At 62.3% G+C, this 16708-nt stretch overlaps 1 protein-coding gene across 1 annotated transcript in view; it reads right to left on the reverse strand.

The window, feature by feature from the left end:
- Positions 1–16708, reverse strand: part of Stk32c (serine/threonine kinase 32C) — a 69841-nt gene that overhangs the window by 9364 nt on the left and 43769 nt on the right. The window contains exons 2-8 of the mRNA XM_026410288.2: positions 16273–16328; positions 5014–5165; positions 2423–2596; positions 1521–1558; positions 1332–1421; positions 785–888; positions 108–224 (exon numbers count right to left, since the gene is read on the reverse strand). Of these exons, the coding sequence (XP_026266073.2) occupies positions 108–224; positions 785–888; positions 1332–1421; positions 1521–1558; positions 2423–2596; positions 5014–5165; positions 16273–16328 (731 nt within the window). The remainder of the gene's footprint in view (positions 1–107; positions 225–784; positions 889–1331; positions 1422–1520; positions 1559–2422; positions 2597–5013; positions 5166–16272; positions 16329–16708) is intronic.

Consider the following 16708-nt stretch of genomic DNA (forward strand, 5'->3'; position numbering starts at 1 on the left):
GAGCCACCATGGGGGCCAGGGCACAGTGCTGGTGATGGGGTGTGTGCCCCGGGCTCAGAGGGCATGGAGGGGCGCATCCTGGTGGGTGCAGAGGAGGTGGGGCTCACCTTCCGAAGCAGGGCCACCATCTCCTTGGACCAGGTGGGTGCGTACTGGACACTCACGGTGCTGAACAGCTGCACCAGCGACTCCACGGCGTTGCTCGAGTGGATGTCATAGGGCCGCTGTGGGCAGGAGGCACTGCGCCAGGTGTGCTCACCCCAGGACACCCAGGACAGTGCCAGGCACCAGTGCCAGCACCCCAGAGCCCCACCCCCGGCATCCCAGAGCCCCGCCCCCAGCCCAGGTGCCTGCAAAGCCTGGGCACGGCTTCCACTGTCAGAGCCGGGACAGGAGCCTACGTCTGGGTGAACCCTGCATCTCAGCCCCAAAGCCCATCTGGACAGGAAGCACCCCCCCCCCAGAGGACCTAAAGGACCAGGAGGGGCTGCTTCCTCAAGGTGGGTCCCATGGGGTGGCTGAGCGGGTATGGTGCCCCCAGGAGGGGCTCGAGAGGGCAGTACAAGGCCCAGGGCAGCAGCAGCCTCCAGGCCCCAGGCTGGCCGTGGTCCCTGGGGGAGGAGCACAGGCCCAACAGGAGCCTTGCTTGCAGTGAGTTCCGAGGAGGCAGCCCCTGCTGGACACTCTGTCCTGTCCCCTCGTCCCTCCCTGACTCTTGGGGCACCCCATGGCAGGGAGCAGCCAGCTGGGGGCAGGGGCCAGGCAGGGGCACAGGGCTCCTTACCCATCCTCGCAGCAGCTCGTAGGCCATCACCCCCACTGACCACCAGTCCACCTCGAAGGAATAGCCAGTCCCACCATTGACGAAGGAGTGGAAGATCTCCGGAGCTTTCCGACAGAGAGGGAGAGAACAGCTGAGCTGTTGAGGGGTTGGCCACCCGGACACTTGGGTACCTCACAGGTCTCAAGAACAGGCTGTGTCCAGGGGTGAACAGGAAGGCCCACCCCAGTGGTCCCTGCCCCTTCCCCTTCCCACCCAGGACAGCCAGCTCCCTTCTGCCTTAGCCCAGCCAGGCTGAGTCAGCCCACCCTGCTCCCTCCAGGGCCCACCCCAGGTGTGACAGGGGCCATCTGGTCCTCGTGTTCCACTGCTGTCCTGCACCCCTCAAACCCCTGTGCACCAGCCACTGGGACATCTGTCAGGCCTGCCCCATCACCATGCTGGGACTTGAGGGCCAGGGCACAAGCCCAGTCCTGCAGGCCCACAGGGTGGGAGTGAGGACTGGGGCCAGGGGCAGGGCTAGACTTGGGGCTGAGCGGCCTGGGCTTACCCATGTAGGGCTTGGTGCCAGCTAAGGCCGTCGCCCTCTCGCCATCCTTTATGATGGTGGCGATGTTGAAGTCGGTCAGGTGTGCGTGCCCTGCAAGAAGTGCCCCCGTGTGACTGCCCAGGACTGGGGGCCTGTCCTGATGGGCGGGACACCCACCACCTCCTCCGCCGTCCCAGGCTCCCGGCTCACCTTGCTCATCCAGCAGGATGTTGTCAGGCTTGACGTCCCTGAAGGACAGAGATGGGGCAAGTCCTGAGCCCAGACCACTTCTGCCCCTGGCAGAGCCTAGGGCACCGGATTGGCTTGGTCCTTGGGGAAACACTAGGGCCTAAGGGCTCTGGCGAGGGGGGCAGAGAGGCCCCCTGCTGGCAAGGAAGCCTGCTGTAGGGGAGCCACCAGCACCTGGCCATCTAGTCTAGACAGGACAAGCCCTGCAGCCTGAGCCCATGATCCCAGGCTGGCCCCCTGGAGCCCCAGGGCTACACAGAAGTGCTGGATCAGGTCTGTCTCTCCCACATTTGCCTCGGGCCTCACCCCGCCCTGATTTCCAGGGACACAGTGATTGTGGGGTACCTGGTGATTGTGGGGTACCTGAATCATGACACACAGTGGCATTGCTGAGGGCAGAGAGGCAGAGATCAGGGCTGCATTTATACTCCACCAAAGATCTTTTCATTCTGCTCTGTGGCTGCCTTTATTTCACCTGTGTTAAGTCAATGTCAGAATGGACTTGAACTGCCCCAGGACATGGTAGAGGGGCCAGGGGCATCTGCTAGGCCATGGCACAATGCCTGTAGTTAAACAGACCAGTGATGGCCACCACAATGTGGCAGGTCCTATGGCCCATCTGTGAGGACTAATGGCCTTCTGTGTCCAGTCTCAAGTGGACCTGCTTGGACAGGGTCCACCCCCAGGTGCTCAGCAGCAGCAGCACAAGGAGGAGATGAGCTTGGAGGTGGCATTGATGGGCTCAGACACAATCGCTGGGGACAGGTCCTCAGACAAGGGTAGGCAGAGGAGCTAGACCAGTCCTGCTGGAGTGCAGACGCCCCACCTAACCGAGGAGGGCCCACCCCATCAGGCACATGCACCTGTGGATGATGTGCTGACTGCGCAGGTAGTCAAGGGCCAGCGCCATCTCACAGACATACAGCTTCACCGTGTCCTCAGAGAACTGGACGTTCTGCTGCAGGTGGTAGCGCAGGTCCCCACCTAGAAGCAGGTCCACCACCATGAACATGTCCTCCTCATCCTGGAAGGAGTACCTGTGGCAGGAGGGAGGACTTGGCATGTGCATGGCTGGGGAGCAGAGTCTCGCCTACTGCCACACCTGTCGTGCACACCCTGAGGACCACAGCCCTACACCACTGCCACCGTCACCAGTCCTGCCCCTGCTCAGAGCTGCTCTGAGCTGAGATCCCGGGGAAAGGCAGAACAGCCTGTCCTGGAGGTGGCCCAGCAAGGGCCCAGAAATGTCTCTAAGTGACAAAGGGGGAGCAGAAACACAGGGTCTGTCCCTGGGTTATTTCAGGCTGCCCTGGTTTATTTTGTAAAATCGAGATGGAAACATCTGCCTTGGAGGGCTGTTAAAGAAGAAATGAGAGAGTGCAGGTGAATCCTTGGTGTGGTGCTGATGGAAGGACTGTATTTAATCACCAACTGCCATGGTGAGGGTGATGGTGATGATGATGAGGGTGGTGATGGTGATGATGATGGTGATGGTGTTGATGGTATGATGGTGATGGTGGTGATGGTGATGATAATATGATGGTGGTGATGGTGGTGGTGATAATAGTGATGGTGGTGATGGCAATGGTGATGGCAATGGTGGTTATGGTGGTAATGGTGATGGTGGTGATAATAGTGATGGTGGTGATGGCAATGGTGATGGTAATGGTGGTTATGGTGGTAATGGTGATGGTGGTGATGGTGATAGTGGTTATGGTGGTAATAGTGATGATGGTGGTGAGGGTATGATGGCGATGGTGGTGATGATGATGGTGATGGTGGTGATGGTGATGGTGGTGATGGCGATGGTGGTGATGATGATGGTAGTAGCTAAGCAACACTTTACAGTCCTCCTTCTGCTTTGTAATTTCTTTTGAGAACTCTCAGATGTAACATTTAAAGAACTGGATTTTTTCAAGAAAAAAATCACAAGGAACTCATTTTTTATGCCTTGTCCCTCTACTGCCCTCCATAAGCCATCCTGTCTTCATCCTCAGTGGAGGGTGACCTCAAGGAGGAGGTACAGATTGGGGTTTAGGGAAGGGAGCCCAGGTAGAGAGCCCAGACCAATGCGATCAGGACATCAGGCTACAGAAAGGGCCCAGGGTCCTAGAAAGCCGTGAATAAGAGCCTGCGGCCCCAACTGGAGGCTAGGCCACGATGCTCCTGCCCGTGTGGCCCTATGATAGTGGGCCACCCCAGCAGCTGGCGGTGGGCGGGGAGTTCTGCAGCCGGAGTGAAGATATGTGGAAGCCTAGGGTGACTGGAGGCCTCCTGCTCAAGCTCCGCCCACACAGACTGGAGCTCCGCCCACACAGACGCTCCAGAAGGCAGCACAGCACCACTGGACCCCCTTCGCACAGGTAAACAGAACAGGGAGGTTAGGTGTGCTGTCCTTGGCAGGGGGAGGAGGATCCAACCCAGCAGCCTGTGCTCCTGACCACTAGGCAACACTGCTCTCAGAGATGGAGGGCCCCAGGGCCACAGAGGAGGGAGATCTGAGGTCCTTCCCTTCACAAGAAGTCCTGTGTGGCCACAGGTGAAGGGCAGGCTTAACGGCACTTGGTGCTTGTGTCCCCTACCTTTAGGCCTAGGCCCTGGGATGCTGAAACAGGACAGACCATGACCACAAGGATGTGGACAGGCCCACCAGCCCCTCTCCTGCCTGGAAACCAGCCTGGGCAGCCTGGGGCCTGAGGTCAGCACTCCCTCTCCCCCAGCTGCCTGTCCAGGCACTCACCCTGTCACTATGGAGCAGAGCCTCATGACACTGCTCCTGAGCCATGTCGTGCAGACCCTGGGGAGGGCTGCTGCCCACTTTGAAGTCTCTCACCCTACTGTGGGGGGCCAGGCAAGCACCTGAGCTCTGGCTACTCCCTAAGAGCTGCCCAGGTCCACCTCAAGAGGAACACACCTGCCCTCCCTCATCCCTAGCACGAGTTGGGCTGCCTCTCCCTATAAGTGGCCTTGGGAGAGGGGCTCCTAAACCTTCCAGAGGCTGCTTGGCCAGGGCTCCCCCATGTGCTCCATGGACTGTTTGCACCTATATGAGAGAACATCACAGAGCAGACCCACCATGGAGAGGACCCCTGGGTCAGGGAGGACCCCTGCTCTGGGGGAGAGAGGGGGGTGAAACTCCCCAGGGCCTGCAGGTTTGCCAGGAACTCAAGGTCAACCCCTGACACCAGGCCCCACTTGAGTGCGAGACACCTAGGGGAAGCACATCCCCACTGTTGGAAGCTCTGGGCTCCCAGCAGGCCCAGTGTGCCCAGGCCCCTGGCCTCCCATGGCCCTGGGCAGAGGAAGGCGAGATGGTTGGGAGGGGAGGTATGGAGGATCCAGAGGCTCAAGGCCAGGGAGCAGCAGGGAGGGCACTCTGCAGAAGAGGATGTGGACGGTATCCAGCCCTGACAGTCCCTCTGCCCAGGCGGCCCTGCAGGCCCTGGGCGCTCACCAGAGGTTCACCAGGAAGACGTGCTCGATCTCCTGCAGGATCTCCAGCTCCCGGAAGACGTTGCGCACCTCGTCGCGCTCAATGCACTGCTGCTTGTTCATGTACTTCATGGCATACATCTTCTCCGTGTCCCGCTTCTGCACAATGCACACCTGGAGGGCCAAGCGCTACTCAGCACCACACCTGGGGCGGAGCTCCGAGCCCCTCCCTCCCCAGGACCACTCTGACAGGACCAAGGTCTCCAGCTGTAGTGGGACAGGGCCGTGAACAGGCACTCTGCAGACAGATAGGGTCCCAGGGAAAGAGCAGCTAGGCCTGAGCCCAGGCCTGCAGTGGCCTGGCCCATGGAGCGAGCACTGCACGAGTCCTTACCAGCTATGACTCGGGCAGGGGGCCCTCCTTCCAGAGCCCCAGTTTCCCTTCCTAGGGCTCAGATCAGCACATGGCTCAGAGGGCTGCTGGGGAGGGCGAGAGAACCCACTCAGCAGACAGCCCCCAGGAAGCCCTCGCCAACCCCAGGACCATCAGTGCACCGCGGCAAGAAGCCCTGTGTTGCCTGGGCCCCGCGCAGCCCTCCCAGCATGCTCTCTGGGCACTGAACTGTGGTGTCAGCCAACATGCTGACATCGCTAATGTACTGCTAATTGGCTGCTGGGCAGAGAAGACTGGGGCAGAGAAGTGAGAAGCTGGGTCTCCTGTGGCCAAGGAACATCTGTCAGAATCAAGGACAGGCTCTCCAAAGGGAAACTGGAGTTGAGGCACAGGGTGCTGGCCACAGAACCCACACCCAGACCCTTCCAGGCATGGCGAGCCCTGTGCCACGCACACAGCAGACCAAGGGCATCTCCACAGGGTGGCTGGGCAGGAGCACCTGCCACACGGCTCTGCAAGGACCGGGCCAGCCCACAGCAGGACAGGCTGTGAAGGGCATCTCTGCACACAGAAGGCCAAGCCTGAGAGCACCCAGCGTGGGCTCAAACCACAGGGTGGGCTGTCCATGCAGGTGGCACTGCACTGGTGCCCAAGTGGCCAGAGAACTTCTGAGGGTCTTCAAGAAGCACGGCTAGGGGAGTCCGAGGAAATGATGAATCTGGAGCTCACAGGGTGCGAGACCCCAGTGCCTCACCCAGAGACAGACCTCTCAGTGGTGCCCCCTGATCATCTCGGGTCAATCCTCTGACCCACCCGAGAGGAGACCATCTGTGCTCTCCCTCCTGGAAACGCACCCTAGATTCCTGCACTTGAGGATGTTCGTCCCCGTCCTCTGCAGAGCCACCAGACTGCCCAACACCATGACCCCAGCACCTGCTGGGCACAGGCAGGTAAGTTCCGTGAATGCTCAGGAAGCACCAAAGTGACATTCAGACAGACTTCAGTGATTCGTGACCACCTTGATAACGCCAAGCAAGACAGCTGAGCCGCGGCATCCACCCCACGCTGCAGAGGGACGGAGCTGGTAGGGCTGCCAGGGCAGGAATGGAAGGCAGCCGGTGACCCCAGGCTGTGGTCTCTCTGGCAGCAGACGCGGCAGTCGCTCCACAGCCCCAGCCTGCAGCCCGGTGTCGGGTCTGTCTGGGCGACTGCCGGCCTTCAGGGTTTCTGGGCAGTTTCTCTCACCCCTGAGCCTAAACCTCCCTCCTCATCCGGACATGGCCGTGGCTGTGGTTTCCAAGGAGCCGCACACACACCAGCACCGGACCCAGAGGCACACTGCAGCCCAGCACAGGCTGAGCTCGAACCCAGACCCGTCGTGAGGACCTTGGATACCAGGTTTAACTTGCATTTTCCTGTGCCCTGTGTTTTTCCAATGACCTCCCAAGGTGATAAGTCACCCAGAAATGCACAGTGACAAAGGGGAAGACGAAAACCAGTGGCACTAGGCAATGACAGACATGTGCTGGACAGTGCAATTGGCCGATGCAAAGCCAGATCATCTGCTATCGCACTGGCCCTGGAAACGCTCTTTCTCGGGATTTCTGAGCTATGTTAAGGGCAACTGGATTGTCCCCTCCCCCAGGCCAATATTTGAGGGCCCAGGAAGAAAGCTGCAGGTAGGGCCCTAAAGGGCAAGAGGGCTGTCCCAAGGACTCCTGGCCCAGGACAGGGGAAGAGCCCAGTGCTGCAGGACCCCTCGACTCTTCCCCACAGGGTTCCCTCAGGGGCTCTCCGCCCGGCCGGGTCCTCTGGGAGCGCTGAGCCGGGGAGGCCCTGACACCAGGCCCCAGGCCAGCATTCCAGCAGGCGGCAGGTCAACACCACTGTCCAGCTGTAGGGCACAGGCAGCCAGCCATTCTCAGAAAACACGTGGCTTGTGTGGGGACGCTGCCCAGAGGACACTACCTCCTGAGGACTGTCCCCTGGAGAATCAGAATGGGCTGACACACAGACCTGGGCTCCAGGTGCTGACACGCGAGGCCACACAGCCGAGAAGGCGAGGCCACCTGCCTCCCAGGGAAGGGCACACATGCGCTCCCAGAAACAGCAGAGCTCCACAGCGCCCGGCCCTGCCCAGCGCCAGCGCAGGCTGTGGGGACAGAAGGTGCAGACGTGCAAAGGTGCAGACGTGCAGAGGTGGAGCCCAGCCAGGAGAGCACCTCAACACTGGGGACTCAGGGCGGCCAAACCTGGAGCGATCCGCATGTGCCCCGCGCCTCGCCTGCCTGGCCCCCAGGATCCCCTGATGTTCTGTCCCCTGAGGGCACTTGCCAACCACAGTGCAGAGGACGGGCCGCAGGTCGCAGCTCCAACACCTCCCACCCGTCTGCGTTCACACAGCCTTCTCCCTCTGCTGTCCTGTTCCATGCTGCATTGCTCTGCTCCCTGCATTCCGGGCCTTTCTGACTGAAGCACCTAGGAGGAGGAGGCTTGGTCCTCGGAGGAGGTGGGGGCTTGGTCCTAGAGGGTGGAGGCTTTTCCTTGGAGGCGGAGGCTTGGTCCTCGGAAGCAGAGGCTTGGTCCTGGGAGGTGGAGGCTTGGTCCTTGGAGGCGGGGGCTTGGTCCTAGGAGGTGGATGCTTGGTCCTCGGAGGCGGAGGCTTGGTCCTAGGAGGCAGAGGCTTGGTCCTAGGAGGCGAGGTGGATGCTTGGTCCTGGGAAGTGGAGGCTTGGTCCTGGGAGGCAGAGGCTTGGTCCTGGGAGGCGGAGGCTTGGTTCTAGGAGGCAGGGACTTGGTGCTAGGAGGCCGGGACTTGGTCCTCGGAGGCAGAGGCTTGGTCCTTGGAGGTGGAGGCTTGGTCTTCGGAGGCCGAGGCTTGGTCCTAGGAGACAGATGCTTGGTCCTCAGAGGCGGAGGCTTAGTCCTCAGAGGCAGAGGCTTGGTCTTAGGAGGCGGAGGCTTGGTCCTCGGAGGTGGAGGCTTGATCCTCAGAGCAGGGCAAAGAAAGAAAACCAGGCAAACAGCACCTCCTGCCTCTGCCTCACTGACATGCGCTCCAGGGCCAGGCAGCAGCCCTGAGCACGGTGCTGCAGAGTCCCAGGGCAGCGCACACAGGCTACAGGAAGCCCCTCCTGCTGGGGCAAGCGCCTGCAAGAAGAGTTTGTGGGAGACATGGCTGCCTTAGCTGTCCTTAGAAGAAGACGGGGACTAATATCATGCGGGCACCTGGCAGCCATCTAGGGAGACCCAGGAAGGAGTTGGCCCTTACACCCTCCTTCCCACTACTGACAGCCGTCATGGGAGGCATCCCCACATGTCCACGTGCAGCTGCAGGGTCTCCTGGCGCCCGAGGGTCTCTGCACTGTGTGAAGAGACACTCCACAGGGTCTTCTTATGGAGACTGCAGTAGAGGGCTGGGCTCATCCAGGTGTCCCTGGAGCCCCCTCCCTGAGATTTGGTCCTGAGGGTGAGGACAAGGACCCTTCCTCCCTCTGTTCCCAGGGTCACTGGGGGTCACAGGAGCAGGACAGAGGGCAGCACACTCCACACAGGCCTGGGACAGCCCAAGTAGATCTAGGCTGTAGGGTCACAGGTACTGGTGTGGCCATTCTGCATCGAGGGCTCTGAGCCAGGCCTCGCCATCACCTGCCCCACACCAAGCTGCAAGCCAGCAAGTGGGCAGATGACGGTCCCTAAGGACGTGGGCGCCATGCCTGCCCAGAGCAGAGCCAGCTGCAGGCCACACCTGGGAGCCATAAGAAAGCATGCACCATGTACTGGAAGGCCACTCGGCAGAGAGAGCCGTGAGGGACCTTTTCATGAAATACCTACAATTGTTTTTTAAATTATTATTTTGAAAGCCAGTCGGAAATTTCAGAATGAAAATAAGCGTCCACCACCGCAGGCCACCAGCCCACCTGGCCTCGGCTCCAGGCCCTTCTGCAGCGGGGACTTCACTCTGCTCGCTGGGAGCTGAATCACAGGCCTTGGCCATCAGCGCTGGCCGGCAGCAGAGCAGCCTGTCCGTCTCCAGTCCAGTGACCTCCAGCAGGGGGAGGAAGTGAGCTCCACTTACAGGGCCCAGGAACCGCTGCAGAAATGTGCTCCAGCACTGGACACAGTGAGGGTCCCTTCCCGCCTGACGGTCCACTGCACACGTGGAGGGACGCAGAGGGTCATTCACGCAGGGCCGTGCAGCAGCAGGCTGGGTGGTGGGAGGGATGCAGGCCCTGCTGCTCAGGGGAGCTGGCAGGGCTCAGAGCAAGCGGCACTGGCCCAGCTCCTGGTGCTGGTGTCAGGAAGGCAGGTGGGCGCAGCGCCTCCCCAGCAGGGCCAACCTGTGGGGTGCCAGGGCTCGAGGCCCTCGCAGCAGGCCAACCCTGGCTACTCTGGTGCCTTTGTGCTGCCTGCCCCTGTGACCTGGTCCTTTCTGGGTCTCTGCACACCTGGCCACGCCACAGGGCAAGTCCCCAGGACCCTGGGGAGGATCACCACTCCGTGGCTCAGAATGTGGCTTGTGAGGGACAAAGTTCTCTGAAGATGTAAACTGAGGGTCTCAGGTGGCGTGGGCTGATGCGTGGATTCCCCTGAGTGGGCTTCAGGAACTCCATCTAAGTGTCCCCTCGTGGAGGACTGAGGAGAGGCCTATGTCCAGCTGAAGAGCCCACTCACCTGCCCTCATCACGGGCTCTGCCCCAGCCCCCACAGGGAGGCTCTGAGGAGAGGCAACTTGGAGTGGGGGTCCACGGGACCCCAGGCACCCCAGGTCCAGCAGAGCCGTGTTTCAGAAGTGAGTGGAAACCCGGCCTCTTACGGAGGCCCGACGGAACCCTCTCCTCCAACGAGCCCCCAGCCCAGGTGGAGAGGAAGCAGTCGGACCTGAGAGGGGCGAGCTGCAGGGGCTGAGAAGGCCACCCCACAGCCCACAGGGGCTCTGGCGACGGCGGGGACTGCACTGTACTCAACGCTGTCGACGTGTTCTGCAGATGTGAGTGATTCACCTGAGCTCTTCTTCTTTCCAAGTGATTTTTGTTCTTCAGAAAGCAAATGCCTGACAACAGGTACTTACACCCTCTAGACGCTAATGAAACTGCTTCTGACCCCACCTGGGGGCCCAAAGCCCCAGGCACTGCCAAGGAGCCACAGGGGACCGGGGGGTCTGTCGCTCCCCAGGGCTCTGGCTGGTGGCCAGCGCCAGACACCACAGAAACCGAGGTTCCGTGCCCAGATGGGTCTGGAGAAGCGCCCGGTTGTTGTGGAGGCCACCTGGAGTGGCCATCTGGGCAAGGCTTTTGGGGGGCCAGACCCCCCATGCAGAGCTGGGCACCTTGTGCAGGATGGCAATGCCAGCTACGTCCAGCAGCCCCTAGTCTCCACTCTCCTCCAGCCCCTTCCAAGAGGCTGCCCCAGCTGCATCCGCCAAGGACCCTGGGGAGCCAGCGTCCCTCAGGCTCACCAGTCCTGGGGAGCTCCCAGGCACGCATGGTGAAGAGCCTCAGCACCTGTCCCCAGCCCTGCTGCCCTCTACTGCCCCAGGCCATCCCTCACCTTTCCCCAGCCACCCTCCCCAGGAGCCGCAGCCCCTGAGCAGGGAGCAGCCCAGGGCCACAGGGTGAGGGACAGTGCTGGGAGAAACGGGTGGGGGCCGGCTTTCGCCTGCTAAGTGCAGAGGCTGGTGGAGTCCCACAGCCTCCTGAGTGGCAGCAAGCCCTGTTGAAGGCCCAGCCCTGGGAGCCCAAGGGGACCCCTAGTGCTGCACTAGGCAGCCTGCGGGGGGCAGCACCTGGTGCTGAGGGCTCTTTCACCCCTGGACTTCGCAGAGTGGGCATCTGTCCCAATAACTGCTGGACAGCAGGGCGAGGCAGCATCCCTGAACAGGACAAGCCCTGTGGACAGTGACCGTCCCCAGGAAGGATGGACACAGCTGTCCAGACCAGTGCGGGAGCAGGGGCCTGGGGGTGGGCAGGCTCCCAGCTCTCAGCGTCTGCCCCATTGCTGGGAAGCGGATGGGGCCTCACCAGGAGGGGGCTTCCAGAGAAGGCCCTGCACTGAGGGCCCGGGCCCAGGGCCCAGCTGCCCTGACCCTCCTGAGGTGGGGAGCACGGCAAGGAGGGCCACCAGCGTGCGAGGAGGCAGTCGGGGCACACAAGGGTTCAGGCCGAGCCCCAAGCACTGCCACTTGGAGCCAAAGGCACCTCAACTCCAGCAAACACAGGAGAGGACTTCTCCCTCCAACAACTCATGGCCAGGAGCCTCCCCAGGAGAGGGACGCTCTTCACACAGGCCTGGGCGGACCCTCCCCGGGGCTCGGGCACACGCAGGCGCCCCACCTGCTCTTCTAAGGGCCCTCTCCCCCTGCTTGCGTCCTCTGTTGCCTAGTGGCTCTCCCTGCCTCCCAGCAAGGCAACGTCTGCACTCAGACCACCTCCCCCTGCCCTGGGCATCCATGGACTGTCCCTGGGACAGTCAGGCCTGGAATTCCAGCCTCTGGATCCACAGCCAACACAACCAGGCAGTGCCAGGAGGGGGCAAGCTCCGCAGAGGCCACGGTGGCCTCTTCCTACCCCTGGCTGGAGTGGGACTGGGGTGGGAGCGGGAGGCCCTGCGGGGGCCTAGGCAGGGTGGAAAGGGTCCCAGCGGCAGGCTTGCGCCTCCTGGCCCCTCCTAATGTAGCCAGGGGTCCTGATAGCCCATAGGGCCGAGGGACAAAGTCTTACGCCATGCCCCAGCTGGTGAGGACTGTGTTCCCACAGCCAGACAGTGGCTAGACCACCAGCGGCTCTCTCCACGGAGCCCAGAACACTGGCTCCATGATATGATGTCCCCGAGCTGCAGGTGATGGGTGGGTCTGACCATGCCCCACCTCTTCGGGGCTCACCTGTCATCAGGGAGCGGCAGGAGTCTGCAGAAGAGCAATGCACCCAGCAATGACAGGGTCCCACGGAGCCGTCCCAGCTCCCCTGGGACTCTTCTCAGAGCTCTGACTCAGCCACGACAGCCGAGGCCCTGATACTTGGACACCACAGGTGTCTCCTAGGCAGGGGGACCCCCAGACACCCCAGTCATACTCCACGAGGAATGAACTTGAAAAACCAGCACTGCTGAGGGCAGCCTGGCTTGGAACTCTGCTGGTCCTCGTCTCCACCTCTGCACCAGCCACGTCTGCACCTCGGGCTCGATGTGCGCTCCTGGGCACCCGGCCTCACGCCCAGCCTGCGCCCCACCGCAGACGGCCCACCAAACTCTGCCCCCAGCAGTAACTGCCTTGTGGGCAGGAAACCTTGGAAAACATCAGCCTCCAGTGCCCCACAGGAGGGGTGGGGCCCAGTCCCCCTCCTCAGAGGCCTGGGGTCTCATCATACGGACCCTGCCCTCCAATGGCTCCTTCTCAGAGGTAAGATCTCGTCAAGGGGACTTTGCACCAGTCTTTGTAACCATTAGACAAATGCAAATCAAAATCATAGGCACAGCACCTCTCCCCCAGGGAAGGCTCATGGCTAGTGCTGGTGGGGACCCGGACACGACCCTGGTGCCCCGCGGTGGGTGCAGAAAGCTGCAGTCTCGTGCTCCTCAGGGTCACACACAGAATGGCTCACAGGGCCTCCAGGAAATCCCAGGCGCCATGTGCACAGTGCAAAGTTCCAGCGGCGAAGACATAGTGTCACCAACAAATGCGTGAAGGGACACTGCTCTGCCTTAACAGGAGGGGATTCAGACATGATCCACCACATGGACGGACCTGAGCACATTTTACTACTTGAAATAAACCAAGCACAGATGACAAGTATCTCATGATCCACTGAAGTAGGTGCAGAAGAGAGAACCGGGTGTCCCCGCCACTCCTGTCGCGCCTCACCCATAGGAGGTGGCCAGGCCAGGAGGGGAGCCCTCATGGATGGGTCTGTGCCCTTCCACTGGGAGGTGGCCAGGCCAGGAGGGGAGCCCTCATGGATGGGTCTGTGCCCTTCCCCTGGGAGGTGGGCAGGCCAGGAGGGGAGCCCTCGTGGATGGGTCTGTGCCCTTCCCCTGGGAGGTGGGCAGGCCAGGAGGGGAGCCCTCGTGGATGGGTCTGTGCCCTTCCCCTGGGAGGTGGACAGGCCAGGAGGGGAGCCCTCGTGGATGGGTCTGTGCCCATCCCCTGGGAGGTGGGCAGGCCAGGAGGGGAGCCCTCGTGGATGGGTCTGTGCCCTTCCCCTGGGAGGTGGGCAGGCCAGGAGGGGAGCCCTCGTGGATGGGTCTGTGCCCGTCCCCTGGGAGGTGGGCAGGCCAGGAGGGGAGCCCTCGTGGATGGGTCTGTGCCCATCCCCTGGGAGGTGGGCAGGCCAGGAGGGGAGCCCTCGTGGATGGGTCTGTGCCCTTCCCCTGGGAGGTGGGCAGGCCAGGAGGGGAGCCCTCGTGGATGGGTCTGTGCCCTTCCCCTGGGAGGTGGGCAGGCCAGGAAGGGAGCCCTCGTGGATGGGTCTGTGCCCTTCCCCTGGGAGGTGGCCAGGCCAGGAGGGGAGCCCTCGTGGATGGGTCTGTGCCCATCCCCTGGGAGGTGGGCAGGCCAGGAGGGGAGCCCTCGTGGATGGGTCTGTGCCCGTCCCCTGGGAGGTGGGCAGGCCAGGAGGGGAGCCCTCGTGGATGGGTCTGTGCCCTTCCCCTGGGAGGTGGCCAGGCCAGGAGGGGAGCCCTCGTGGATGGGTCTGTGCCCGTCCCCTGGGAGATGGGAAGGCCAGGAGGGGAGCCCTCGTGGATGGGTCTGTGCCCGTCCCCTGGGAGGTGGGCAGGCCAGGAGGGGAGCCCTCGTGGATGGGTCTGTGCCCTCACAAGGAGCCCCCGAGAGCTCTCCTGCCCTCCTCCGCGCTGCGTGACATACAGCAAGGACACGCTGTCTACACCAGGAAGCCAGCCCCACCAGACCCCAAATCTTCCTCCGTGCTGCCCTCTGGCCCCCGCACTGTGGGCGCGGCCTCTGAGGCTGTGGTGTGGTTGGAACAGCCTGAACAGAGTGGTCAAAATCACAGGAGAAGGTGGGAGGCCGGGGGCGTGGCGGGCGGGGCGGGTGGGGACAGGGCTTGGGTTCTGCTGGAGGAGGTCCAGAGCTTGCTGCACAAGAGCACCCTGTCGGAGGCTCCCAAAGGTGGCTGAGAGGGCAGCGGCACAGTGATGACTATCATGGTTTAAAAATGGAACAACAGAAGCCAAGGACCAGACTCAACAAATTCAGCTACTCTGTCTCTGGGAGCTACGGCCCCAAGTTAAAGGGACCTCTGGCTGGGGACAGACCGTTTCCTCAGACACAATCTGACTCTGCCCAGCCCTGAATGGGGGCCCTGCTTTGGAGGGTGCTGCAGACTCATGACCCCCCTTGCAGAGCTGTCGTAGGTGGGGTGCTGGGTGCAGGGAGGCGACAGTCCCACTGAGGCACAGCCATATAAACAGAGGCACCTAGGGCCTGCTGGACTCCCCGGGGCTGCCTCTCCAAGTCCCCTTTCCCCCCAGTCACAAGGCCACTGTCCTGCCACGGCAGGATGAGGGCAGGACAGACTGGGCCTGGGACAGGCCCCACCCGACACACATCCCAAACACCCACCTGAGAGCAGCAGCCCGAGACCCTGGACGCCCGATTAGGCAGCTACTCGGCAGGAAGAGCCCTTAAACTGTCCCACTAAACTGCATCTGCAAGAAACCCAGCACCTGTTCTCCTCGCCCCCTACAGCGACATCTCCTGGCCAGCTGCCTGTTCAGAGCCGAGAACTGGTCAGAGGCACAGGAACACAGGGGCTCTGAGGACCCGGCAGAGGAGAGGGCTGCCCAGCTGTGCTAATGAGGACAGGGACAGTGCCCTGGTAGGGGCACGGGGCAGTAGAGGGGAGGGCATCCTGAGAGTGGAAAGACCCACCAGGGGCAGGTGGGGGCACAGCACCCCAGAGAACAGCACCTGCCCTGCCCACTGGCCTCGCCCACTGGCCTCGCCCACCAGGTGGTCTTGGCCCTCTCTAGGCAGCTCAGCACCCCTCAGTTTCTGGAGGATTTCTGAATGACTGGTGCTGGTCTCCCCTTCTCAGCCACTCCTCCTGAACCTGGTCAGAGCCACTGTCCTCTGCCGCAGGGCTGAGGGGCATCCCCACCTGCCTGACCCTGGTGCTTCCTCACACCCCCTGTGGCCTGGGGGCACAGCTTGTGCTCCACTGGGAAAACAGGACCTCAGCGTCCCCGACCACCTCACCCTAGGGTCACCACCTTCACAAACGACAACACCACAGGGGCCGTGGCAGGCAGTGTCCAGACAGCTGTGGGGACGGCCGACAGGAAGCGTCCACTCAAAGTGATTCATGCACAGCACAGCAGCCACCCCCAGGCCAGTGCCACCCCCCGTCAGAGTGCTCTTGGGCTTCGCGGAGTTAAAATTACGCCCGATCTCTAGATATCACAAGGCAGGATGTCACCAGGAAGCTGGCCCAGAGGGACTGGAGGAGCGGGGCTCTGGAGGCCACCCACCTCGGTCCAGTCATCGTCAGGCCCTGGGCTCCGGTGTGGTCAACGGCAGCCTCGAGCCTCACGGGGCTTCTGGACACCATGCAGCCTTTCTGAATGCTCTCCCCTCAGGCCCAAGCCACCGCCTCCCTGGAGGAAGCCCTCAGTCCAGGGTGGACCTCAGTGCCCCGGTGTGGGCATCAGCCTCGGCCCTCTCACGTGGCCACCCAGGCTCCAGAGGCTGGGCTACCAGACCCCAGAGGGCCCAAGCGGACATCCCAGGCCTCCATGCCCTCCCTGACACTGCCCATTGGAGCTGGTTTCTCCAGGAGAGAAAAGGAGCAGGAAGGAGGGTGGTCAGCTGCCCAGCTCCGTGGCCCAGCGAGTCCCCGCCCTCTGCAGGCCCACGGGGAGGCCCCGCCTTACCTTGCCGAAGCTGCCCTTCCCGATGGCACGCAGGATCTGGAAGTGGTCGAAGTTCACTGCAGAAGGAAACAGAGGATGCAGGTGAGGCGGCCCGAAGGCCCACACCAGGCGCCAGCCCCCCCAGGCAGCAGGAAGGCCCACACCAGGCGCCAGCCCCCCAGGCAGCAGGAAGGCCCACACCAGGCGCCAGCCCCTAGTGCTCCCCAGCACCTTGCACCCCGCAGCCCACCAGAGACCCCGCTCCACCCTGCGGAGGGTCCACTGGGGCTCAGTGTGAACTCTGGCTCTTGTGCCAAGCAGGAAGCACTGAGCCCAAGTAGGGGAGGGCCCAGGCGGAGTAGCACCTCTTCTCAGGGCCCTCGTGGGTGGGCACATGCAACTGGCCCACAGACAGGACACAGGTGACCCAGAGGAAACGTGCCCTGAGCATCAGACC

Source organism: Urocitellus parryii, chromosome 5, assembly GCF_045843805.1.
Source record: "Urocitellus parryii isolate mUroPar1 chromosome 5, mUroPar1.hap1, whole genome shotgun sequence".
NCBI classification, from domain to species: domain Eukaryota; kingdom Metazoa; phylum Chordata; class Mammalia; order Rodentia; family Sciuridae; genus Urocitellus; species Urocitellus parryii.